General features: G+C 33.4%; 6 protein-coding genes across 10 annotated transcripts in view; 2 read left to right on the forward strand and 4 right to left on the reverse strand.

Moving 5' to 3' along the window:
* Positions 1–1,708: 1,708 nt before the first annotated feature.
* LOC116345381 (heat shock 70 kDa protein 4) lies at positions 1,709–10,546 on the reverse strand. Of its 2 annotated transcripts, XM_031774684.1 has the most exons (8): positions 10,344–10,546; positions 9,560–9,733; positions 5,910–6,784; positions 5,395–5,778; positions 5,077–5,267; positions 4,106–4,216; positions 3,521–3,637; positions 1,709–3,420 (listed from the first exon to the last, which is right to left on the reverse strand). In XM_031774684.1, exons 2-8 carry the CDS (start codon positions 9,664–9,666, stop codon positions 2,731–2,733), a joined length of 2,475 nt encoding a protein of 824 aa, XP_031630544.1. In that variant the 5' UTR covers positions 9,667–9,733; positions 10,344–10,546; the 3' UTR covers positions 1,709–2,730. The 2 variants fall into 2 exon arrangements, with proteins under 2 accessions (XP_031630544.1, XP_031630545.1); XM_031774685.1 differs by lacking the exon at positions 4,106–4,216 and having other exon boundaries at positions 10,344–10,545.
* A 1,440-nt stretch (positions 10,547–11,986) lies between these two features.
* LOC116345382 lies at positions 11,987–14,217 on the forward strand. Its single transcript, XM_031774686.1, has 5 exons — positions 11,987–12,098; positions 12,220–12,294; positions 12,366–13,558; positions 13,645–13,876; positions 13,967–14,217. Exons 2-5 carry the CDS (start codon positions 12,268–12,270, stop codon positions 14,162–14,164), a joined length of 1,650 nt encoding a protein of 549 aa, XP_031630546.1. The 5' UTR covers positions 11,987–12,098; positions 12,220–12,267; the 3' UTR covers positions 14,165–14,217.
* On the reverse strand, positions 14,178–14,948 carry LOC116345384 (39S ribosomal protein L23, mitochondrial). Its single transcript, XM_031774689.1, has 2 exons — positions 14,512–14,948; positions 14,178–14,440 (listed from the first exon to the last, which is right to left on the reverse strand). The coding sequence occupies exons 1-2, from the start codon at positions 14,809–14,811 to the stop codon at positions 14,276–14,278; spliced, it is 465 nt and encodes a 154-aa protein (XP_031630549.1). The 5' UTR covers positions 14,812–14,948; the 3' UTR covers positions 14,178–14,275.
* Positions 14,949–15,206: 258 nt separating this feature from the next.
* Positions 15,207–16,183, reverse strand: LOC116345383 (endocuticle structural glycoprotein SgAbd-2-like). Its single transcript, XM_031774688.1, has 3 exons — positions 16,096–16,183; positions 15,565–15,955; positions 15,207–15,498 (listed from the first exon to the last, which is right to left on the reverse strand). Exons 1-3 carry the CDS (start codon positions 16,105–16,107, stop codon positions 15,275–15,277), a joined length of 627 nt encoding a protein of 208 aa, XP_031630548.1. The 5' UTR covers positions 16,108–16,183; the 3' UTR covers positions 15,207–15,274.
* A 1,990-nt stretch (positions 16,184–18,173) lies between these two features.
* Positions 18,174–20,853, reverse strand: LOC116345310 (U4/U6.U5 small nuclear ribonucleoprotein 27 kDa protein). 2 transcript variants are annotated; one of them, XM_031774562.1, is made up of 4 exons: positions 20,723–20,853; positions 20,096–20,426; positions 19,868–20,004; positions 18,174–19,783 (listed from the first exon to the last, which is right to left on the reverse strand). In XM_031774562.1, exons 2-4 carry the CDS (start codon positions 20,296–20,298, stop codon positions 19,602–19,604), a joined length of 522 nt encoding a protein of 173 aa, XP_031630422.1. In that variant the 5' UTR covers positions 20,299–20,426; positions 20,723–20,853; the 3' UTR covers positions 18,174–19,601. The 2 variants fall into 2 exon arrangements, with proteins under 2 accessions (XP_031630422.1, XP_031630423.1); XM_031774563.1 differs by having other exon boundaries at positions 20,096–20,403; positions 20,723–20,832.
* Positions 20,854–21,597: 744 nt separating this feature from the next.
* LOC116345426 (protein hu-li tai shao) overlaps positions 21,598–26,524 on the forward strand; it is a 17,402-nt gene continuing 12,475 nt past the window's right edge. For 2 of the 3 annotated variants that reach the window (XM_031774766.1, XM_031774768.1), the window contains exons 1-2: positions 21,598–21,731; positions 24,231–24,458. The gene's annotated coding sequence lies outside the window, so the exon portion shown is untranslated. Of the gene's footprint in view, positions 21,768–24,230; positions 24,459–26,524 lie in introns of all 3 variants that reach the window. The other variant, XM_031774767.1, reaches the window with a different exon arrangement.

Below are 26,524 nucleotides of genomic sequence, written 5' to 3' on the forward strand. Positions count from 1 at the left end.
TTTAAAAAAAACAATTATTTTGCACAATTATCCACCAAAAAAAAAATTCTTTCACTAATGGATGTTCGTTTGGAAATTTACTCAAACAAAATATAATAATCTTTTTCTTTCACCCAAAAAATTGCGACAGACATAAAATTATAGAAAACGGGCAAACGTCAGTCGCTTAGTTGGTGACTAAAAGCCATTCATCGACATCATTCGAATGTGCCTTTGTGTCGATACATACATACACACAAACACATGCACTATCACACTCCCATTCTCTTTATGTATTGCTTTACACAACATTTTGCTCATTTAATGGACATGAGCAACAAATACAAACGGGTTCTCTCATAGAAATCCATACAAATACACACGTATTCACAATACATTTATACCTTATACATATACGTAGACACATTTGTGTAAACTCTCCAATTCAGCCTATTCCATATTCCTTATCCAAACACCAAATGTCTTCGGCAAGTTTCTATTGACATACAAATAAAAAAAACACTTTTCAACATTTGGAGTTTAAAAAAAAAAACTTTATTCATTTGATTCAGTTCAAGTATCTTGTGATTCATGAGTATTGGGAAACATGCTTTCAAAAAACATAAAATATCCATTAATTGGACTTTGTTGATGATTATCATTTTGAATCAAGGGAGCTCTGTGCTGAATTTAAAATAGATAGATTTGAACGATATTTAATGCGTTTTTTCAGATGAGCTTTGATAATAGCGATGATTTGTGGCTTATATTTTGTATCCGGTTACAAGCAACTGCAAAACATCTGAATGCAGTTGCGGCAGACCAAAGCATAACAAATCGGTTCCCAGCTCAATTGTATTTCCGAAGTCACTCTCATCGCAAGCTGTGATAAGTCAACAATAAAAAAAGGAACATCAATTGATTTTTCAATAAAATGTAAATGCAGAATGAAGAAGTGTGCCAATATTTGCAGCAGTGATCAATGGCTAAAGTTTGTCCATAGCTGCTATGATGCGATCTTTTTCATCTTTGGCTTCCGTGAATTGTCAACGTTAGTTTTCTGATTGTATTGTACAGCCCAACCGGCCTTATGAAATGTTTTACAAACCGTTTTTAAATTGCGCGCTTTCAATTTGGCCGGGAATATGTTCTTTTGATGTTGATTTTTTCATTTCCAGTGGCTGAACGATTGTATGGGCTCAATTGAGTGTCTTTCTCCAGAAAATATCTTAAGAATGTGAAGCCTCCGTATAGCCACATGAAGGAAAGTATCACTGATCTTTCCATATGAGATCGCTTCTTTTATCAACTGGTGAACTTTTAAGACGCTTAATTTCTTCAAGGCGTCCAACCAATTCATCCTGAACATCACTTGAGTGATTGAATGAATGAGAATTTTATGATATTTCTGTAATTTCATACTCGTAATATGTAACTTTGCAATAGAACCAAGTAGAAAAATAATAGATATTTGATCACTAATTTGAATCTGAAAAAAAAGAATACTAGAAAAAAACAACATATTTGAAATCTTAGTTTTTTTTGTTTCCATTTTTAATTTAGTTAATTTATTTGTATATTTAATTATGTTTTTTTTTATTCTCAATTTAACATCACCGGATTCTTGACAAAAATGTAGAAAAAAGATCTCTTTTTTGTTCAACACTCAAGCGTTGCGTGTCTTTAGCCATTGAACGGAAAATTGAAATGACAACAAACAACATCATAGTAACGGAAAATGTGATGAAAGCGATAAATGCTTTTTATTTGAATATGTTGAAAAAAATGATTACCTTCATGTTTTAATATGACGAGAATGTTTTATCTGTTTATCTAGCGTTATGGGTAAAGCAATAGAGAATTTCAATTTTCGAGTAAATTTATAGATAAAAGTATGCACTGTTAAGTTGGTTAAAAGATTTTAGGACTTGGTGCAATGTATTCACAAAATTTCAAGTGATTTTGCATGTAAATCCATCAAAAAACATCAAAAATGTTGCCAAATCATTCATTTGAACTTAATATGTGAAATCAACATTTATATCATGTTGAGTCATAAAAATCTTTTCAAATTCGTGTGGCTCTAGCCTTCAATACATGTGAATTGTTGTTTAATTGTGTTTTGTTTGAGAAACCTATTGTCGAACTGGTGAATAAATAATGTGTTCGTTATATTTGTGTAGTTTTCATACATTTCACAAACGATCGTAGTAATGAATCGAATCGGACGGTCGATCATGCGAATCGAATAATTGTATTTTCATTTGAGTAGCAAAAAAAATGTGTAGAAAAAATGCGCAATACGATTCAAAATCACGATCGTTTTAGAAAGGTGTGTATCCTAAGAGATTTTCCTTTTGCTAGTACAAACATTTAAAATTCTGTTTGTGTGATCACTTGCGGCCATTCGTTTGATTATTATCCATTCTTCTTCTATTTTTTATATTTTGCATCACCAACATCGTATCGTTATCATCATTTTATTTAAAGAAAAATAAAATAAAATAAGAACTATCAGAATATAGCAATTAAGTCAATTAATTAAATTATTGTTTTTGTTTCTTCCGTTCTCTTATTTTATTACAATTTTTACTTGCTTCAATTTTCCCTTAATTTGTGTTTATGTTTGTATATTCAGTTGTTGTTTATAGCATTAAACTACTCATCCCTAAGCATTGATTGTTTTCGCGGCCAACACATTAATACGCGATGCATTCCATGTATGACCGTCGAGAATCGGTTCTTTTGCTTTTATTCTACATCCATTTTGTCTTCTTGGCCCTGTTCGGCATTCTTCGCATCCGATTGTCCGGCTTCCGTTTGTTCGCCATTGCCGGATGTACCATTATTTGATGCCGGTGGTGTTGGTGCTTTTGGTTTTGGTCGATTTAATACACTATTCACACATACGGTCAACGTATTCAATTCATTACGAATGTCGCTGATACGCACGGGTGGATCAAGAGTTTTCGATGTATTTGCTACACGGCCAGTGTTCTCTTCCAGCCAACGTTGGGCACGATCCGTTGCTTCGGTGACATTCAAAATTTCCACTTCAGTGATATGCTCATATTTAGCGGTATTCGTACGGAATTCATTGATGGATTTTCGTGCCATTTGTACGGCATGACCCAGTTCGGTGAATGCATTCATTTGATTCTCATACTCAAAACTACGCGCTTTTATCGGATCAGTTTGCTTATGAAGATCGGACAATTTTGATCGATAAATATCATTTTCACAATCTTCACCCTCTTCGTATAGCCAATTTTCCAAATCGTTCAATTGTTGGCAGATATTTTGTCGGTGATTACCTTCAATGTATGTCGACAGCGAACCTTCTTCTGATAATTTTTCACGCATATCATACACATACTCTTCAAGTGCATTACGTGCATCGACACGCTCCTTTTCCTTTTCGTCGTTGCCAATCATTCGGGACTATTATAGAAAACGAAATATTAGTAAACGAGATTTTAATTGCATTTATAGTTTTACCAACATGACATACGAAAAAAATGACGATTTGTTTTAAACTCACCTCTTCATCTTTGAATTTTTGTAGATCAACTTCGGTGTTGCCAGGCAACTGGCTATCGAATGGAAGTTCAACCAAATCAGCCGATTTTTTCTTTTTACCCTTTTTGCCATCGTCACCCTGCAACGAAACATTCATAATACATTCATTATTATTTCCGTTCCTTGATTAATTTTAATTTTCCAAAATCTATTTACTTTGAAGCGAATAGAAATAAAACGCCAGAAACCAAAACAAAACAAAAAACCACTTAACAAGAGAAAATTTGCTGCTCAAACCAAAACAAAAAAATATGCAACCCAAATATGAACGTCGAAATCACTCTCCAACAAATATCATGGTACAAAAGAAAAATTCAAAATTGCCATCCAAATGCATTGATCCGTGAGAAGATTTGTGTGTGAGAATCTTGCCGAAAATCGAATTGGTCAATCGAGATTGAAAAGATGGGTGGTGTGGATGTGTGGGGATAAGAAATTCGGAAGCTGTGTGCCGGCCACAATCTGTGTATTTGACTTTTTTCTATCTCTTTCTCTCACACTCTCTCACTTTTTCTTTCGGATTGGTACACAAGAAAATCAAACATACCGAAGAAAACCATCCTTTAACCCGTTGCGTCCAACCTTGACCTTGAGATGTGGGTGATTGTGGTATATTGTTAGGGTGTGGTAATTCATTGGCATCGTCATTCGAGTCACCCTAAAAATTGAAGAAGAAGAAGTAACAAATAGAGAAAGGAGCTGAGCTATGGCTAAACAAAAATATTGTTTGTACGATTTTTTTTAGATTATTGTTTTTTTTTTGTATTTCTTTTTCATTTTAATTGGTCTTGGTTGTGGCCCGCGGTAGACTCGGAAATGGTTAGTGCCATATTTATGTGGCAATTTCAAGTATTTATACACAATTAGGATTTTGTGAAGGAAACACACAAATGATGAATAGAAATTGGATGAAATGTTTTTATCGAACCAAGGTAAATTTTCGATTGGTTTCATTAGTTTGGTGTTTACAGATATTATTGGAGAAGAAAACGTAACAAACATGAACAAAAATTATCAATCAACCACATCTCTGACAGCAAAATTTTCCCAACAACGTTAATTTTTTTCACACTTCAAATTCAATCAATGCATTTCGAGGCAAAATTTTCTTCCTAATCCCCAATTTTCAGCTGAAATCTTGGTACGAAATAAATGAATAAAAACAAACAAACAAACTGAAACATGAGCATCAAACAAAGGTCCCCCATGTACGTGTGGGGAACTATCTAATGTACTTAATAATAAATGAAATAACCTGAAAACAAATTCTTTAATACAAAGAAGAAAATAAGATAGAAATTAGTTTTGAATAGTTTTTGCACGTTCAGTCGTTTGGGTGCATATTCAAATGACAATAGAAAAAATAACCATAAACAATACAAACTACTCTAAATGAATTAGGTTCCTTAGAGGTAAATTCGGGTATCTATAAATTAAATAAGTCCGATCAAGTGGAAAAAGAAAAATAAAACCGAACAGCAACTCAACAGCACAACAAAGAATCAATGTCTTTCTTACCTCTTGTGCGACTTCCATGTTATTGGTGTCGGTGTTTCCATTGTCATTCGGAGCTTCTTCTTTCGGTTTTTTGTCCACTATATTTGCGCTGGTCAGCTGAATGACGCCATTCGAATTAATGCGCACTTTAATTTTCACTTCTTGCGCTTCGCCAGTTGCAGTTGGTTTAATATTTTTCACATACCAACGACCTGTTTGGATTCAAAACATTCGCGATATTGTCATTAATAAAACATATTAAACACTGCGATAAAATTGAAAATATGACAATAAAAAAGCAAATTGTGTGGTGATTGACGTCTGCGTTTTTAAACTTACCAATAAATGAGTCGGAACGCAAATCTGGATCAGCATAGAACAGTTGAAGACTAAGTGGTTCCCGACGTTGTAATGTAATCATTCGACTGAATGGGAACTCATGATGTGATTTGAAAACTTCCATTTCGCTACGATTGTTTGACTCCAAATCCCATGCAATTCGAACGGCAAAGTTTTGAATATCTGTAATACCAAAATCGTGCACACGAACGGCTGGCGATAGGATGGCGCATTGCAAAGCAGCACCACGTGATACAGCTTCATCTTGATTCAGTGTTGTGTTTATTGGTTTTGCAAACACTTGTTCAATGATTGCCTTAACCGCTGGAATTCTTGTGCTGCCTCCAACAACCTCAACCGCGGCTATGTCATCGGCCGATAAACCTGAAATAGTAAAATTGAACCAATTTCGTTAGTAACTTTTACTTAATTTCCAATTCGAGGTATTTTTCGGTAATTTTAAGCGAAATTCCGCAGAATATGATATGATAATTAACGAATGTATTTGAACTGACCTGAATCTTGTAGACATTTTCGGCATGTGAGTTCTACCCGTTTGAAAATGTCAGCACAAAGTTCTTCCATTTCGGTACGTGACATGTTTGAAGTGACATCAATCTCATCGATGAAACAATCAATGTTCAATGGTAATTTTGTGCTATTGGCCGACATTTGTTTCTTCAATTTTTCAACTTCGGACATTAGTCGAAGGTATGCACGTGGATTTTGATGGGCATTTACACGATACTTCTTAATAAATTGTTCGGCAAACACTTCAGCCATAATAGCATCAATATTTCGTCCACCAATTTGATCCCAAGCGCTGCTCACCATTCGCAATTTACCGCGATTGTATGCACAAATTGCAACCTGCAATTGAGATTGACCAAAATCAACAAATACAACGTTCGTTGGTTTCTCTTCCGGTGGTGGTAAATCGGTTTTGTAAAATCCATAGAGCAGTGCAACGGCAGTTGTTTCATTCAATAAATGTAAAATGTTTAGGCCGGCAATTTGAGCGGCATCGATGAGTGCTGAACGTTCAGCGCTAGTGAAAAATGATGGAACCGTAATGACACAATCTTTCATTGGTTTTTTCAAGGCTGTTTCGCAGGTTTCCTTTAGCTTTGTAAACAACATTGCTGTCACTTGTTCCGGCGTAAATACATGCTCTTGTTCCATGTAACTAACACGAATACCAATGCCGCCATTCGGCAACGCTTCAACGCGATACGGTAATGCTTTCAATTCATCTTGAATGGCTGGATCGTTAAATTTACGGCCCAACAAACGCTTGAAATTGCTAACCGTATTTTTCATATTTGTCACTTGTTGATTTTTGGCTGCAACACCCAACACACGCTTTTTGCCAGCAAACGCAACGCATGCTCTGAAAATAAATAAATAAATAAAGTGAAAAACACATTAAAAACATAATAAAATCATTATAATTAGTCGAGCCATTCATGACAAAGACAAATGGATAACAACACATCGAATCATATACATTTTCAATGATATTGCAGGCAAAATTTATGACAAGTATATCTCGAACGACGCAAAAAAAGAGCAAACATAATTTGACCAAAATTACATTATCATTTTTCATTGTCGTCGGTTAAAGATTTTGCGCTCGCGTCATGAATTAAATGTGCAGTGTGATGTGCGTGTGTGATTCTCGAGACGACAAACGCATTTGATTAATATAATTAATTCTGAATGCATTTATTTCTGGAATATAGTCATTGAATTATAATTTAATATTTATAATGTGCCCTCGATGTGCAAACAACAGAAAATAAGTCGAAAATATACACAAAAACACCAAATAAAAATGCCATATTGGAACTTTTAATTTATGCATTAGAAACTTCCTAATGAAGAGATAGATCGTTTTTTTTTGTGTATTCGTTGTCGTTCAAACAAAGAATAATAACCAATTTTTTGTTCTGTTCTTGTTTGTTTTGAAAATAATGCCATATATTTGGTAACATTATTTCTTTTTTCTATCGAATTTGGAATATAATTGCTTGTTGTAGCATTAATAATCAATTGAGGCAAACAAAGGCAACGGACAATTACTACGCAATTTATTAAAAATGATGTTTTTAATGAAGTTGGACTCAGTACGTGGATCTCGATACGAATTATCTTCAAAAATCAAACGCAATCTGCAAAAGCAAGAAACGAGCTTTGCGATATTTGTTTCGAATATTATTCGGCCGTGTGTCTGTGATTTATGAGAAAATGTATATTTTGAATATGATGAGCAATAGCATGAGCTGAGCGTCATACGCCTACTTTCATTTATTCGATTCTAGATTCGATTCAATTCTGCAGCAGCCAAATGGCACATTGAACATCGATTGAAATCAGCTCGAAAGCTTAAGTTTCAATACATGACGAATCATTCTCAATTTTTGTTTGTATGCGTGTGTGTGTGTGTCTGTATCGATATACGCCAGAGAATCAAAAATATATATATATATAGTGCGAATCGCGCTTATGCTCTGGTTCGATGAATTCCTTTTAACGCAATTTTAACGGTTCAACGTTCATATCACGGCTGTTATTATTCAATGAATAAGCGAACGCGATGAGACAAAATTGTGTCGTCATTTTTTGTTGTGCGAACGAGAAATAAAAAGGAGAATGTGGGCCGCCGTTGAGATTCGGACTCTAGTCTGTGCATCACCACATCATCTATTTTGTGGCATTCTTTGTCAATTTTATAATTCGTTCATAATAATTCCCCATTCGACGTAAATGAAGTTCTGCGTCTTGTTGTAACAAGGAAAATAGGAAGGTTATTTTATTTCATGTAAAAGTGTCAAGAGGACAAATGAGAATGTAGAATGGAGAACAAAAAAAACACACAACTCCAGTTCAGATCCATTCAGGGCCATTTTTCATTTGTACTGAAAATCATATAGCCACATTTTATTGTGTCCCAATGCGTATGCATGCATACGATGTGCGCCGGTCGTTCAAAGTGCATACACCAAAATAGGCTCACCACGAATCAAGTATGCATCCTTCGAATTGACATTTTGTATGATTCGAAAAGAAATCATATGCAACCAATAAAACCACCTTTAAAACAGAAGTAAAAATGTAAAACTTTGAACGCATTGCATATATCTCAAATCGATTCGTGTAAACATGGCAACATAATCGTATGTATCATTCAATGTTTTGTTTGTAGCAATTAAAATTGAATCGAGTCGGAAAATTCTCGAAAGGGAAAACCAAACATCATTCAATGTTTGATAAACTGTGGTAAAAACCAATACGAAGGGAAGTAAGAGAGGGAGAGAGAGAGAGCAAGAAGAAAGAAAGAAAGAATGAATAGGAAAAAAACATTTGAATAAAGATATCTCTTTTCATATGTGACGGCGAATTTTTCAATGCTAGATGTAATGGTAATAATAAGCTTATTTCGTGTGGTCGTCTCTTTCGTTACGTTATGCGTAAGATAATCAAACTACCAGCCATCCCTGTCACACACACACACACACACACACACACACACACACTTACATACATATGTACTAGCAACGAATCGAATGCCTTTTGATATTTATTTTCATTGGAAATTTTTTCAATAAATTAAAACCGGCTTCAAAATGATTAAGCTACGGAAAAAATGTACATTAATTTTGATAAAAAGATATGCTATCGTGATTCATAATAAAATATTTGCCCAATAGTTCATACGTATACACATCAATTGACATACACTCGAAAACGTTGTTTTCTCATATTTATTCATTCACACTTGAGCACTTGGTTGATTTTGAGGTTATTTTAATTTGTCGCATGGAAATTTTTTGTTTGTTGCTGTAATAGTTTCCTGTGATTATGATCGATTGAAACAATGACAACAACCATGCAATGAACACAATAAAAAACCAATGCGTTTTATTTACTCAGTGAGAAAAACGCATGGATCTGATTTTCTCTGTTTCGAAAAACTTGATGTTTATTTTGACACACGTCGAACGATATGGCTTTGTTAAAACGGTATTATGCATGTTTCATGACAATAACACACAGGCACATAATAACAACATCTCAGCACTTTTTATTTTGCGTTTTTAGTTTTGAAGAAAACATAGAATTTGGTGATAATTTGATGTAGGACAAAGGAAGGTTTAATACTTACGGTGTTGCACGCAAACTGTAATCATTTGCAAGTGTTTCGATGCCACCCGAAACAGCAGCTGCAATGAAACATGATTCATTACCAAAATCTATTCCAATTACAGACATATCGACTCGTTGATTCCGGTTTTATTCAATATAAAAAAAACACTCTCTAAAACTCTCGTCTTCGTTCCTGTAAAATGCGAAAAAAAAAGAAACACACGATTTTAAGTTAATGTTTCATGAAACAAATGTCAAATGACAGCGGCACTGCTTTTTCTTTTGCAAATATAAAATAAAACATCGAATCTAATCTCTTATTCTCATCAGCATATCATTTTTATATGCTACAATAAATGCGGTGCAAGAGCCAATAAAACGGATGCTTTTATTGATCTGATGAATGAAACATCAGAGATCCACACTTTTGACTTTCGAAGCGAAAAAAAAATCGAACTCTTGGAGCAGCAAATGTACTCGCAAATAAATTCAATTCAAAATAGGCTTGACGCAGTAAATTAAAAAAAAACTTTAATTGGAAAATATAATTGGAAATATTAAGTACTCAATGTCATTGGATTTTATTGATTGTTTTGATCGCATCAAACGAAAAAATTAAAAAAAAATTGATTCCAATAGCATCAGCACAAACTTTATTTTATATCTCTTGTCATTTGTTTGCTCTTGTTACTACTTCACACTTTCCATCACACCAATGCGGTTTGCCTCAAACGCACTTATTTCAACAATATATTTCTTTTCACACAAATTTGATGGCATAAAAAATGCGAATTTTCTTTTACCTCGTTGATGATTGCGATTAAAATGATTTGCTTTATATTTCTTGAATTGTTTCTTTTTTCGATAAAAAAAAACCAAAACGAAATTAAAGTAAAATTTATTAATTTTTGTGTAATACTTTCGTTCGTATTTCTTTCTCGCAGAGAATTAAAACACCTTTTAGACGCGTGTTCTTCACTTCAAATTATGACTGTGTGAATATTGTAGAGTTGAACATTGAAAATAGGTACCCATGTAGGGAATTTTCTAGAATACCGAATATATATTCGTACGCGTATACGACGAATCGTTTCATGTGTGTGTTTGTGTGTTTTGTCGATTGGCGCGTGTGTGCGTCTACTTTTTAGCTGTTTGTTCGTTAAGAAAACGCAAATATCATGCACCAACACAGATACAACCTCTATAATTCCAATCAATGCGGTATTTCGCCCGTGTATGTGAACCAAATTTACAACTGGATTTTGACAGTAATAGGTTGCCAACTGACGCAAAACACATACTTAAACAATTTCGTTCATTCCATGTAATGCCAATTGTGTTCGGCGTATTTCGAATTCGAATACAAGGCTTCGCATCATACTTTTTTAAGGGTTCCCGTGGATTCTATACAATCTCACACTTTTATGCTCGAGAACATTCCGGAAAATAAAATCGAAACTCTTCTAGAAAAAGCAGTTTTCTGTTTTTATTTATTGGGTGTGTGCATTAATTTTAAAGGATTGATAAAAGATTGCGTTACTTGTACTATATCGCATCGGACCATACGGTAACTATATTCACGTGAAAGCCTCATCATTTGATATTACTTTTCAGGATGTGTTATTTTGTTAAAGTGTAAACAACACAATTTTCTTCGCTTACAATCATGTCAGTATACGTGCCAAAAAAACAGCATTTGCGGGAAGTTTTACTATTCTTCTTTAATTCGAAGAAAAGCGCCGCTGAGAGCCATCGATTATTGTCGGAAACTTATGGTTCCAAGCATACTCCATCGATTTCAACCTGTGAGTATTGGTTTCGACGCTTTAAAAGTGGAGATTTTGAGACAGAAGACAAAGAACGCCTTGGCCAGCCAAAAAAAATTGAACCTGCCAAATTGGAAGCATTATTGGATGAAGATCCATGTCAAACTCAAGAAGAACTTGCAATGGCGTTAAATGTCGGCCGATCAACCATTTCTAGACATTTGCATACAATGGGAAAGATCCGAAAATTGGGAAAATGGGTGCCACAATAGAAATATCGGTGCCGCTTCATTTTGATGATCTTATTTTCAATGAAAAAAGTAGCTCAATTAAATTTTATTCACAATCCTATAAAATATTAATCAATTTCAATTTGAAAGGACTTCATGTAATGTTACAACAATTACGATTTCGAAATTTTCTTTCTTTTTGTGACATTGACTTTTGAAATTTTCGCGCCATTTTTAATTTGACAATAGAATCGACCAGTTTTGGAGGTTACTTTCATATTTCATAAAAATATCCAATTAGAGAAAATGAGTTTTCTGCTGAATTTTTGAATCTATCTATGTCTCTGTATTTTGTTAGCAAATAGTAAAAAAAATACTAAAAAATTAAAAATAAAATTGAAAATAATAAAATTATATAAATATATGTTTCATGTGATTTTTCTTCCACTTAATAATAAAAAAATATTTTAAATGTATAAGTCAAACGATTTCAAATACGATCCTGTATACATCTCAATGCACTGATTCTTTCAAAACAGATTGCTGAATCAGTCGTTTGGTGGTAATGTGACACTTGCATGCTCTGGAATTTTAAATATAAACAATATTCACACTTGTGACAGTTATAGTAGTGTATTAGCACTGTAATGCAGTTTGTGTCTGTCATTCGTTTCTCGGTTTAGGTGCTACGCAATTGTGATTGATACCGATAAATTGAACACAAAACAAAAATGACGCACATTATCGAATATACAAAGGTTTGTTTCACAATTTATTTATTCGGACCATAAAATTCATATTCTTAATTTTCCGCATTGATTTTCATTAGCATTCCGATAATTATTTGGTCTATCACTTTGAATTTGAGTGTAATGATGACAGTGCAATTGGAAAATATGCCGGCAATTGTTCGTTGAATAAATTCATGTCATTAAACGATTGGCATCAAATATTAAATGCCTTGCACGAACCAGTTGAATATTATATCCAGAATCCACTTCGAAAACCGACAGCTATTGAACGACAAATTGACAGCACAAATTTTCAACTGCAAATTACATGGACGGATATGGACGTAGCATTCTATTCGAAATTGTTGCATTCAATTGATTTCAATTCAGTTTTTCCGTTCGTGATCGATGTTAAAGTTTTCCAGCGTTCAAATGTGGATAAATTTAAGCCGGCCATTGTTGTAACTAACATTAACAGTCCCACCGCTGCAACCAACATCGCTAGCCCCAAAATCAGTGCTGAAATCAATGACAACACCAATAAGACTGTCGTAACACCAGTTAGAAAAAAGACGTTGATCGAGTCCAAAAAGACGCCAAAAGAAAACATTGACAAATCAACAGAAGCAATAACATCGGCCGTCACAAAAGTTGACTTCAAAAATGGAATTCGATTAAGAGATTGTTGTGTAAGACTGCCGTTGCTGCAGTTTGACGAGAATGGTGAAGTAATCCAAAAGAATATGGTACAAAAAAAGCGAAAATTCAGCGAAATAATCGAAAAGACAAAAATACATTCCGTTGAAAATTCACCGGATAAATTTTCACACCAAAATAATTTCATGGCTTCCAGCAGCAGTACGCCATTGGTGGCTAATTTGAATAAGCAACTCAAACGTATCGCAAGTGATGTTCGTGGAACGTTTGATAAATCAAGACATAAAACGGTGAAGCGTTTTACAAACAACCGATTAACAACAACGCCACGCGTTAATGGCAAATCTAGCGGACAATTTTTTCCAAGATTACGGCTTCTCAAGGCACCCGAAAATTTAAAGCGATTGGACACATCCAAAAGGTCAACGCAAAAAAGTATGATAAAAAAAACGACCAAAACAAAGACCGATAAAGTAAAACGCTTGAAACCAAAACCACCATCAATTACCAACGAATCGGAATTATTCGAGACAGTAGTTGAACCGAAGAAGAAGATTAAGAAACCGTCCGAAAACAAAAAGGATAAGAAGAATCTGACGCCCATTTCGAATGGAATTGACCAAATAGGAAAAAGGTAAGTGATATTCAATGTTTGACCCAACAATTGCTTATTATTAATAAACAACAAATAAAATAATTCCGCATCTGATTTTCATTCAGCGACCTAAAATCAATCAGCGACTCTGAATTATTTAAATCATTCGATGACCACAACAAAATGATATCAGATCTATTTCACGACTACTTGAAACAAACTGATGCCAAGGTACGCCAATTCGGCGATTACAATCATTTCGATATGATTTCGTTGTTTACAACTGATCAATTTTCAACCATGTTGGACATTTTATTCGATAAATTCGTGAAAATCGGTGAATTTGGCGAGATTTGTGTAAGTAAAGAAAGGTTTTTGGTCAATTTAGGATTAGTTTGCCTCTCTAGGTCTTAATTGTTTCTTTTTTCTTTTTCAATTCCATTCCAGTATGATGCATTGTTCCTTGAACTGATTGTTCCTGAATGGGCTCTGGCCATTTATATGAAACGGCATGCATTAGACCGTAAAACAGCCATCGAACAGATTTATGCATATAAATCGAATGAAAACCAAAATTTCGATGGTTATACCTCAATTGTCTCAATTAAATTAGATGATACAATGAATACCTCCACAAAACAGTAATAAATCAATTTCGTATAGGGCTTTAAATTTTAACTGCTTTATTCTGTTCTAAATAAAAACTATTCTTTCGTGATTGTATTTTACATAAAATGCATTTTTCGTTCACATTTTTTATATTGAGAAGAATGGCGGTGAATTTCGACTATTTTCATTGCGTTTGATAAATTTTTTCAATAGATCGGCCTGCTCTCTGATCGATTTCTTTGCTTTGTTCATTTCTTCTTCGGTTTTCTCTTCGTCGTGTATTGTTGGAAATTCAAATGTCTGTTCGGCGGGCTGTAAATAGAAAATAAATAAGTCGAGACTAGTATGAATAAAAACACATAAGGACAATTTCAAATACATACCATAGTTACAATGGCCACTCTGTAGTCATCTTTCTTTTTGACATACTTGTTTATTGGATCACGGAAGAATTCACCAAGTCTCACTTCTGTTCGTACATCTACTACGGGAACATTATAAATTTTGGTCAAATAATTTTTAATGTCGTGTTTTGTCATCTCCATGGAACAATGAAATGTGACCACATTTGCAGGCGGTGTTGGTTTCTGATCGTTTCGCACCATTTTCATCCAGAAATTCGGCATAAATACACGTAATTGTGGATTGCCACGTTTATAAATTGGGTACCATCGAGTTGACATTCTTCTCGTTTTGTTCACACCAATTTGAAAAAAAAAAATGCTTTCTAAGTGTTACTTTTTCTTTCAGATGAAAAAACAAAACAATTTTTTAATTCATCGAAAGTCTTTGCAAATGTTTTGAACTTTGGTTATGTTACTTGACAGCTCCAAAGGCTCGGGGAGAAGAAACGCGATTTGAACGACATCTGTCAGATTTTCCGTCAGTTATTTGCGATTCAAAAACATTCACATACGTTTTTTTAAAACTTCGAATATGCATTGACATTCAATTCATTTTATTTAAATCTATCTATTTTGAGTAAATTTTAATTAAAAAAGTAGAAAAATACGACAAACAACTTTTTAAATTCAATTTAGTTTCAATTGAAAATCTATTAATTGAAAAAGTATTTAAATTTTGATTGAGTATATGCATTATTTTATTCAATTTAGTTTCCAAACAGCAGTATTAAAAAATTCAAACTTAGTATTGACCATGGAAGTTATAGTAAGATGGTTTTTGTGTGACTGGAATGGATTTGGCAACCGGTGCGTAATTCGTTTGTGGAGCGGCTGGAGCATAGTAACCGGTGTTATGATAGTTGGCTTCTTCTTTGTATGGATGAGCAGCGATGTATTCAAGACTCCGTAATATTGCTGGAGGGGTTTCTGGGGCAACTGGGAGGTGGGCCCCTTCAGGACGGAAACCTTAAATGAACAAAACAGTTATAGTACAACGATAAGTTACGTTACTGATAATATTTACTCATTTACCATGTTCATCGGCCACATAAGTCAAATGTATTGGAGTTCCGTCAGGTGAAGTATATGAAAATGAACCATGGACAGCTTTTGAGGCATGACCACCTTCTTGAACAGAGATTCCGTTGCCAGTTTCGTATTCATAAGAATACTGGCCATCGGGACGAATGTCGGAAGATGAGCGGAGAATTGGTGCTGCAGCCTCGCCGCTTACATGATGAGAAGCAGGAGTATAGTATGCAGGTGAGGAACTATATGCGGAGGCAGCTGGGGCGGCGTAGGCTTTTGGTGCGCTGTGTGAAACAGGAACATGATGCGAAACTGGTTGATGCACTTGATGGGAATGGGAGATGGTTGGCAGCAATGCACCAAATGCACAGCTTACGATGACCAAAAAAACAACCTGATATCCATCAGAAATATTAAATAAAAAAATTATTACCATCGAAAATATGTTCTTGTTTTATTCAAAAATACACTCAAAATCAAAACAAATCCACGAGCAAAAAAACTCAAAATCAAAACAAATCCACGAGTTTTTACCAAGAATTTCATTTTGTTGATGATTTTGAGATAAATTTTACTACTACACGACGTCGTATACGATTGATCGAATAAGTTGTAACTGATGCTGAACTGAAATCAATAACGAATATTTATACTCAATTTCAAGCGGCGAGTCGCAAGTGCATTACTAGAACTAGATCACTAGATGATTCATCCGAAGCAAAAGCAAAAGAAATATGAAATTCGTTTTTTTTTGGCAACTGATTATGGTCTTAAATCGTGGTAAAATGGTTTTAAGCCCCAATTAGCATTAGATGATGCCGGTTTCAATATGCCAACCTTTTTGTATCTTAAAACGTACTTTTTTTCATATGTGCATCTATTCTTAATAAAGATTAAGCTGTCCAAAATGTCGTTGTTGTGAATGGTCGACACTTTTTGGTGCATTCAATTCATGGCATTTGCAATAAAAAGTCATAGATTTGAAAATATTTTCACATCATTAATTAAGCGCATACAGATAAGCCTTTGATTTAATATGTTGTTGTCGTTGTATAACTTGTGACAAGGGTATAACAATCATCATTCTACTCTCAACAATAATCGCTACACATTCAAAAGCTTCGAATGTACACATAAAAGAGATTACAAAAATCAAATTGAAAATTTTATATTAAAACATAATTATCTGTTCGCAAATGCATTTGGATGAAGATTTTCGATGAAATGTCATGGGTTATTATTTATTTAATCAGTGTCTGGTCAAAAACTATTGACGTTTTATTTTTGAACAATCGTTGGAGGTCCATCGATTATGGTCTGCTTTGGTATTTATCGATTGTGAAGTGAACTTTAACTTAGGTGATTATGCCATATGTGTTCGTTGGACGAAAAATTAGATCACACATTTTTTTTGTTCAAGCTTTACTTCATTGTAATGAAGTTTCGCTAAAACGGAATTCTACAGAATTTGATGAAAAAAACGAAAGTTACATTTTTGCATGAACTGAACTTCATTATTCAAGACATACATGAAAAATGAAAACTACAAAAGTCATTGCCCTATGCGTGAAGTACCAGATTTTAATCATTTGATGGGCTCGAATAAATATTATATATTCAGAAATACCTATATGCTGATGGTGAGATGTGTATAATGTTCCAATTATATTAATATACCTCAGAGTTCAATCGAAGCAATTGACGATGTGTGTGATTAGTGATTTTTGTTGTTTTAAGCTTCAATGCAATTACGCTGAATAAAAATTGCTAGAAAAATTCACTTCAAAATAAGACATTTTTTAAAAAACATTTTTTCTGTAAGTTCGTTGTGCTGTTTGGCATCTTAAGACTTTAAAAAGAATGATCACCAATTTTTGTACTAAATTTTGGTGTGATAAAAAAAATATTACAAAATTATGTAAATAAAACAAAAACCAAATGATTGTAGTTCAAATTTTTTTTATTTCATAAGCTTAAAAACATTAAATATCCAAATTTATACATAAATATTAATTTAAATAGTTTAAATTTGTTAAAAAGTGTTGTTTTTTTAAATAATTATGAAATGAAAAAACGACCAAAGAGAGCACATCGAATTCTTTATTGCCAATACATGTATTAAACAGTATGACGTCACAATGAACTCAGTTCGGTCGTTTTTGTTTTTGGTTCTTAGGATGATATATTATCAAAAGTTGCTGAACAAATGTCCAAATATTCAATAAGTAATTGTCATTTTTGTTAAAAAAAAATTCTAAACGGAATTTCGCACTATTTTATATATTTATGATCGCAATAAAATCACAACAAATTATGATCAGAATTTATGAAACGATTAACGACTATTTTATTATGACTTTTAACTTTCAAAAGTGTGTAGAAAAACGGAAAAATGAAACAAAGATCATGGTAATGGACAGAAATGGACTACAGAAGAATTGAGAATCGATAAAAAAAAATATTCATATGACACCAACAATGAGGTACTATTGTTTATAATTTCTTGATTCCCATTTTAACTGTTATTTTAACTTATAAATTGTACTTATAAATAACAAATCCCTGGCTATTGCATGTTCATTTTTGTGTGTGTGTGTGTGTGTGTGTGTGTGTGTGTGTGTGTGTGTGTGTGAATGGGCATGTGTGTGTGTGTGGCTATTGAAAATAATTCATTTCATTTTTGTGTCTATTTCTGTATGGTGTAAATATGGGGCGCATTTTTCTGTTTCAGTAGGTACGGCTTCATAATATTTATAACGGATTTTATTCGATATAAGACTTATAAGTTAGTTTTTCATTTGTTTTATTTCATTTAAACACTTAAAATCTATTGTATTTTGTGGTTGTTGTTGCTGTGTATGTTCTTGTACCGGTAATATTTGAATATAATTATTTAACTGTGTTTGACTATTGTAAAAAATGTATGTGTAAAACCTGGCTATTGCAATTTTCAGCTGATTTCATGAAGATTCTTATGATTGGTTGAATTATTTTTGATGAGAAAAAAAAATTGCCGAAAGAAAATGATTTCAGAACAAAAAAAAGAAGAAAAAGGGATCATTTCTTTGGTCATTCATTCAAATGATGCAATGGATATGAATCAACTATTATTTCATTTGTTGCTTTGTTTCCAAGCGGAAATGTCCAATTCAAAGTGAATATAACAATTCTTTCTACGTGTTTGTACAACAATCGCATTTTGATTATATCCAAACGAATTAAGATGCAATCTGGTCGAATAGCATTACCGATAGCTCCAATCTAAAGTCTATCATAAAATCAGCTTAGTTAAGTATGTGTGTGTGTATTTCTGTGTAAACCCGTTCTATTGTTGTGTGTAAATAATTTTAATATGGTTCATTCAATTGTTTATAAAAAAATATGGAAAACCTGATGCAGAGATAGACAAAGACTGTTAATAAAATGTGTCATTCAGTACTTTCGTCAGTCTCTTTTCTTTCTATGAATATGATTGTTTGTTGTGTATACCCGAAATAAAAAAAAACAGTGTAAATATTATATATAAATATATACCCGTTGAACGTCAAACCATTTAGATGGTCAGCTCATTTGAATGAAAAGCACTATAAATTGAGAATGTTCCCTTTACAGGAAATTCGCTAAACATTCGAATGAAATGCCAAATGGCATCACATTCATAAAAATCGACGAACAATACCATATCTTCTTTATGATTGTTATGCGATAACAAGGCAAGGTTTATAGGTATTATGGAACTATTTCTACGGCTGTAACGGATGAAATTAATGAATGTATGTATAATAAAATGAAATAAGATGAACATAAACAAAATGTTGTCAACTGGCTTATGAAATCTGAGTTATGATAAGGCTGCGTTTAAAAAAAAATTCTTATCTTTTCAATCCAATCGATTGCTGATTTTTGATGCCATTCTTCTTCCAATTGATTTCCTTTTGAACGTGTGTTTGTGTGTCTTGCAAACAAACTTATTTTATGAGCAAAATACACCAACATAATTTGAATCGAATAAATCATTGAATTTGGCAGCAATTATAAAACTATGCAACGAAGTCAAGTGGCCGATTGAAACCACCTTTGCGATTCATGTATTGTCGATACTTGCGTTTTAGAATTACGTGCACTTCTCCAGCATCATTTCCATCGACTTTTTTCCCTTTTGTTGAATCAAATCCGCAGAAGCCCATCGCTTTCATCATTTCTTGTTCCTCCGCAGATTTTCCTATCAATATTTCATTGTTCATTAACCTTATTTGTTTTCGTTTTAATTTGTTCAATTGTGCCTATATAAAAACCAACTAGTTACCCTCGAGATCAGCATCCGTAACAATGGGTCGATCGCCCACAGTTGCATTTGAGCTACTAGCACCACTGCTACTGCCACCACCATGTCCGCGTCTCGATCTGGACGTTTTAGTTCTATCTCTTTCATATGACCGTGACCTAAATACACATACCAAAAAAAAGATACACCACATAATTAGTATCACATTCAAAAAAAAAAAAATCTGTTATAAATGCCCAAGGAACGTACGGCACGGTTCGATCTTTGTCTCGTTCATTTCGTTCTCGGCTCCTGCTTCTGTCGCGCCCACGACTTCTTGATCGATGTGATCTATCAGCTCTGTCTCGTTCATCACGTTCACCGCGGACTTCACGATCTCTGGACCGTTTTCGTGCCCGGAATTCACGTTCTCGATTTTTATCACGGCGGCGAGGTGAGGGTGATCGACCCATTATTCGTCCTTATTTACTATTCAACACACTATTTATCTCTTAACGGAACAAAAAAAAACTTTTTCGTTTTGTTTATTCAAACGCACGACAAAAATGGCCGGAAAACTAAGAGAAAATGAAAAAAAAGTCTGCAAACAAATTAATTACAATTAAAATGTGCCGATGCATGGTATGAAGCAAATAGCAAAAATATTCGATCCGATCCGATCAACAATTGATTCTTGTTTGAAATGTAAAAACATAAGTGCACCAATCAAGTGAAAACACAAACGAGGTATTCTTACTGTTTTGACACAGCTGTTGATCGTTGCCGCATTGTGTCTCAACACTTCAAACTTACAATCGAATTTTCAATACAATTTTATGGAATAATGCACTTTAAACATTATTCAAACGAATGAATAATTTGTATAATATAACTTACAATATTTAGAAATGCAGTTTACTCATAATTTACTGCTTTGTTTTTCGAAAAATAAAGCGCCACACACACGCGCTGCACCACACTCCCTATTGATCCAAATTCTTAGTCGGCCGATACCAAAATGTCATTATGTTTTGCTCAAATACCTATACAAACGAACGCACACATCTCAAGAGAGAACCGCCATTTTTGCTCAAAACAATTCATTACAACAACTGAATGTGACACTTTCACATGAAAAGATAGTGCCCCGTAATGAATACGTTTAAATCGAGACCAAAGTGAAAAATGATATGATACGTTAAAATCTTGATTTTTTTTTTGGCAAATCGATTTATCGCTTCAACAAATGATACAAATTCATTGTTGAATTTATTATTGAAAATGGAATTGCTTCAAAGAAGCATGAGTATTTATTTCATGAGCTCAAAAATCAAATTAGATGGAAAATGTTATGTACCACTGTCGCCATCTTTTGCGTTGCCTTTTCATCAGTGAATTGTTTGTTATGTGATGCGATCCAATGCATGTATACTTGAAGTCAGCATTCACTCAGCTAAGAATACATTTATGATCTAATCTGACGGAACTAAATGCTAAAAGAACACCGATACTGTGTATGTTTCATTCGAAGAGCACATATACACTCGCGATTCTCATACAAATACATGCAAATGTGAAGGAAAAAAAAAGAATACACAACACTCGAATGAGGTAATGGAAATAAAATGTTCAAATGGGAGAATGCGCGCCGCATCTTCAGGCACTCTTTGTGTACGTGTATTTGGTCAATTTGGTTTGGTTGTATTGCGCCGATACAAAACCGTCAAACAAAATCCATATACTACTCCGTTGCTCTAGCTCACCACTGTTCATGTGCACATAAACACACAATATATTCAGACAGAAAAGAGACGCCGAGTAAGCAGTCGTCGGCCATTTGAAACGAAGAAAAATAAAATCGAATGTACGGAGAGGTTACACTCCAAAAAGGGAAATAATAAAAAAAGTAATAGTTGTTCAGTGTTCCGATAAAAAAAGAAACGTAATTGATAAAAAAAAAATCAGAATCAATTAATCGTGGTATTTTGATCAATCAGTTTAAATTGAATGAGAAACAGAGAGTGAGGAAAATTGGTTTAAAATACCAAAGAAAAAAAGTCAAATATTTCGGTTCATCACATACTTTTTGGTATACAGAAAAATCTATCTCTTACGACTACCATATACATACACACACATACACATACTTTCGGCATTACGAACGAACATTGAAAATTCAAATCAATTTTCCATATTTTGTTGAATTTTTGTAATCACGGTCGCAACCGAAAATGTGTTCAATGTGAATGAAACTGTTCTAGATACCATTTGTACACGGCAAATTTAATGGAAAAATCAAAAGTCTTAAAGTGAATTGAAAAAAAGTGCCAAAATAAAATCATAAAAAGAATTTTATAAGAAAAAGTAAATGCAAAGAATAAAACAGAAGAAAAAGACGTATCATTTTCGATTTTTTTGTTAGATGTTAATGCGTGCATAAAATGAAACAGCAACAAAAACAACAACAACAAAAATCGAGATAGTCAAAGAAGCGAAACGATTGAAAGACAGACAGAGGGAAAAATGTAATGAAATAGATAGAGCGGTTTAATATATATTTTATTTACTTTTGAATGCAAAGACCAAACGGAGTACGAATGCCAAACAGTGTGATGGCAACGGGTAATGATCATATCCGCATTTTTGCCTTTTTTAAACAATGTAACCGAGAGTTCAATTTAACATTTTAAGAATGAACTTGTCAACTGTGTACAGTGTAATCTGGCTATTGTTTGTTTGAAGTCCAAGAAAATACATGTAACTACAACTCTCAATGGCGCTTCATATGAAAAATTGAAATTTCCAAAATTATTCGTGACTTTTATTCAATAACATTTGACTAGTTGACATTTTCCCAAAACAAAACCGATTTTCAATGCACACTTCTCTGCACGAACAGTGTAACCAACGAAAATAGTTCATATTTGAGATGCGTGTACATTAAAGTTTAAATTCAATGGGTTCTTGTTTTTTTTTCTTCACGTCTGTAGTAAACAAACAAGGTTCATGTTACACAACCGATTTGCATTCAAAGTTTTATGAATTTCGATGGATTTCCTAGCTTCATAATAATTCTTAAAAAAAATATTTATACAAAAGAAATTTAAAGGAAAATTTGAAGGATCTTTTCTCTGCATTGCATACAATTTTTTTTTCTTCTCTTTTTACTCAAGATACGGCATGCCAGAATGTACAAACACATTCGAAGCTCTGAACCAACACACATTCACGCGCGTTGAACAAGAACGCGAATTAGATTTGGTTGAATTCCATGGGCGTGTGCCTTTTTCTTTTCAATTGTACTACAACTACCACTACACAAAAACCGTTCGCTCATGTGGCGCTCACTTGAAACAATTGCGCGCCTGTATCGACTAGATACATATTATAATATTTAGTAACATTTTTTTTGGATTCATTTTTCGTGTTGTTGTTTTTTTTTTAGATTTTTTTTAATGTGCGAATCAAGCGTTCGCTGTTACGACATACTCCATCCGATCAATCTCGCACCATTCGTGCTATTAATTCAATCAAGTTAGAGTGCACACACAATTTGATGCATATTTTTTGTATACATTTTTCTCGCTTTCAACATAAACAATAATCGAATATTCAAATTCATTTCACACAAATGGTAGAACGAGAGAAAAGAGCACCGAAATCACTCCATGAAGAATGTATAGAGAAATTATGAAAAGAAGTCATGCAAGTAGAAAAAAAAAGGAAAATCAATGAGTGTTTTTCGGTTTGGGTTTTATCCATCCAAAAGTAACATTGAAATTCGAATCGAATGTGTAATGTGAGGAGAACGCATATATCCATATATATTTCATTATTTGGGACGAATTTCGTCAAATGAAAAGTAAGAACACACAATTGTTTCGGTGTGCATCATAGCAAAATGAAAAACGAAAGTCAATTGGTGGTGACTTTACATCGACTCGTCTCTATTTATTTCATGTATATTTTTGTGGTGGTTTGTCATCTGTTGCAATGAGCATTGCTTTAGCAACATAATTCAACCACCGCGATTCCAATGGACAACAATTGGATCATGCGCACACACACGAGTGTTCTGTTACAATTAGACAAAGTGCAAATTTGTTGCTTACATTATTTATTAACCCTGTCAAATGAATTGTATGATTTCATTTGGTTAAGTTTCATTTTTTTTATATCGTGCTCTTCCTTTTTATTGATCGCTACAAGTATTCATCGATTTTGTTTACCTCTTTTTAAAAAAAATAAATAAATAAACCAGCCAATAATTTCGATTGGCGAACCTGCTCATCTCATTCAGTTTGTCTGATTGCACAAAATCGCGATATCAACAACTACAAGGACTTGACAAATAATTCAGAATTTGTTTGCATTTCGCTCTTCTTCTTTTTTCTCTTCTCAACAGTTGCGATTCGACGGTGAATAAAAACGCATGAACAAGACCATAAAAAATAAACAGGATTTTCGAGATTGCAGCAAAAAAAAATTTAGTATTTATCGGTTTGTTATTGTATCAGTGTGTTGGTGTTTAAAACTTATTTGTGCGCATTGTTCGTCTATAACATCCATACTATCTGTCTTTTACTGTGATTTAATGATTTATTGCTGAATCAACCAATTTAAAATAAAAAAGGTGAGTCTTTTTATAAAAATTATTTTATTCCATTTTTGTTTTATCTTCCTTTGAATTTGTTTCATATTGATCCCTTCGCGAATCTACCAATGGCAATTCAAGGTGTCAGCCCACGCTTTCAATACATAAAGTTCTTGATTTAAAACCAAAACCGAACGAAAAAAGAATGATGTGCACTGCAAAGCATGAAGCATAATATGCTTTCAGCATACACAATCTTTCTTTTGCAAGCGATAGAGAGAAATTTTTTCAGTTACAAACAATGACTGAACATTGAAATTTTCTTTGATAATTAAAGTGCATATTCCCCACACACTTTTGTTCTCTTGTGTGAAGCGGGCAATTGATGCGGCTAAATCGCCGTGTGTACACATATTACATACATAGGTAAAAAATGGGTGTTTGAAGAGCATAATTAAAAATAAGAAGAGAGCCAGTGAAAGAGCGAAAAAAATAAAATAAAAGAAGGAATACCAAACGATGTTCGCGGCACATTTTAAATGTGGCACTTCAGGCGTTGTTTGAGTTTTATTTTTTTCGTTATTGTTATTCAGTGTGTGTATATTTTTTTAAATGCTTTTTCCCGTACGCGTTGCTCGTGTATTTGTGAGTGTTTTGCCGAGAACCGGTAAATGTCGATTATACACAGTGTATTGCCATATACATGCACACAGACACACATATGTATACACTTACAAAACAGATGCATGCTTTAAAACATTTACGAATTTATTCGTGGGGTCGATTGTGTGTTTATGTACAAGACGAAGCCATTCTATAAATGAATTAGAATATAAAACCCACAACAATATATGTTAATACGTTGTTATTGTGGTTGTTATTTCTTCAAATGAAATTATCAAACAAATATTCAGTGCGAAAAATACACAACAACCGGCCACAAGTCAATATCGATCGTAGATGATCCGTTCTTTGCTTGTTTATGTATTGTATTTAGAATAAAAGAAGAAACACAATCACATTTATTTGACAATGCAAGCGTGTTTCTTTTGTTTTGATATATGATTCGAGTTGTTTTGCTCGTTTTCATCGGTTCGCATTCGTCGGAAACAATTTTTTCTTTCCTTCTTTTTCTCGTCTGATTATTTATGCCACATAAAATATATATAGCATGTGTGTGATATCAAAAATGCATGCTTATACGTTTATTGCACACACAGCTAGTTTGAATATAAATGCATATGAAATACATGCTGAACATTTTTTTTACAGCGAAAAAAGGTCATTAATTTTATGTCTCTTGCTCATATCTTTGTCTCCGTTACTCTTTTTGTATTCCATTTGGCAGCAAACATAGTTTTTTTATCCCCAATTTTGTGTATTGCATTCGACTGTGTTGTGTTTGTATCGCGATGAAAACAGTAATTGGGTGTGTCGATCAGTTTTAATTACATTAAACATTCTTCAGTTTGGGCAAGCTATTTTACTTTACAAGATCGTGTATCGAATGGCATTTGTTTTTGTTTTTCTTGCTTTCAAATGATGAAAATCAAAATATATGCACTTTTTTTAAATGTCTTTGACGATTTGAGATAAATCATTCGTGTTCATCACATGAATGATCTTGAGTAGAATACAAAACGATGATTTCTTGCCACTTGATAACGAATAAATGGGATTTTTGTCTTGAATTTATCATTGTTTCAATTGAAACATTTTTCGTATTTTAAGTAGATCCTTGAGTGTAAATTTAAGTTTTATTGCATTCGTATACCAAAGCATATTTTATATCGCCCTTCTGACAATTTTCAATTACATTCCAAGCACTGTAACCATTTCCTGTACTATATTAATAACACTTTATGATATTTATCGTGAACAATGAATCTCTTCTTGTCGCATTTTCTATGTATTTCATTCGATTTGGCATTTCATTTCACCTGCATATCAAATATGAATACTATCGAATGAATATAAGAAATATGATGAAATAAAAGAAAAACAATTGCTCTGCCGAACAATTTGAAAGTGTGTGCGTTAGCAATAACTTATGTAATTTGGCTGAATAGAGAGAGAGAGAGAGAGAGAGAGAGAGAGAGAGAGAG

Source organism: Contarinia nasturtii, unplaced genomic scaffold (assembly GCF_009176525.2).
Source record: "Contarinia nasturtii isolate CC-2019 unplaced genomic scaffold, AAFC_CNas_1.1 Cnas_scaffold_1240, whole genome shotgun sequence".
Taxonomy (NCBI): Eukaryota; Metazoa; Arthropoda; class Insecta; order Diptera; family Cecidomyiidae; genus Contarinia; species Contarinia nasturtii.

Bases quoted from the DNA above. Each gene is read 5' to 3' on its own strand.
- LOC116345381 (XM_031774684.1), bottom strand. From the start codon at position 9,666: ATGTCTGTAATTGGAATAGATTTTGGTAATGAATCATGTTTCATTGCA. The intron at 3,638-4,105 runs GTATGTTTGATT...GTTTCGTTGCAG, and splicing joins TTAAAGGATGGTTTTCTTCG to GGTGACGATGGCAAAAAGGG. The intron at 3,421-3,520 runs GTGAGTTTAAAA...TTTCTATAATAG, and splicing joins AAAAATTCAAAGATGAAGAG to TCCCGAATGATTGGCAACGA.
- LOC116345382 (XM_031774686.1), top strand. From the start codon at position 12,268: ATGACGCACATTATCGAATATACAAAG. The intron at 12,295-12,365 runs GTTTGTTTCACA...GATTTTCATTAG, and splicing joins ACATTATCGAATATACAAAG to CATTCCGATAATTATTTGGT. The intron at 13,559-13,644 runs GTAAGTGATATT...ATTTTCATTCAG, and splicing joins ATTGACCAAATAGGAAAAAG to CGACCTAAAATCAATCAGCG.
- LOC116345384 (XM_031774689.1), bottom strand. From the start codon at position 14,811: ATGTCAACTCGATGGTACCCAATTTATAAACGTGGCAATCCACAATTA. The intron at 14,441-14,511 runs GTATGTATTTGA...TTCTATTTACAG, and splicing joins GAGTGGCCATTGTAACTATG to CCCGCCGAACAGACATTTGA.
- LOC116345383 (XM_031774688.1), bottom strand. The intron at 15,499-15,564 runs GTAAATGAGTAA...TGTTCATTTAAG, and splicing joins TTATGTGGCCGATGAACATG to GTTTCCGTCCTGAAGGGGCC.
- LOC116345310 (XM_031774562.1), bottom strand. From the start codon at position 20,298: ATGGGTCGATCACCCTCACCTCGCCGCCGTGATAAAAATCGAGAACGT. The intron at 20,005-20,095 runs GTACGTTCCTTG...ATGTGTATTTAG, and splicing joins GACAAAGATCGAACCGTGCC to GTCACGGTCATATGAAAGAG. The intron at 19,784-19,867 runs GTAACTAGTTGG...AAATATTGATAG, and splicing joins TACGGATGCTGATCTCGAGG to GAAAATCTGCGGAGGAACAA.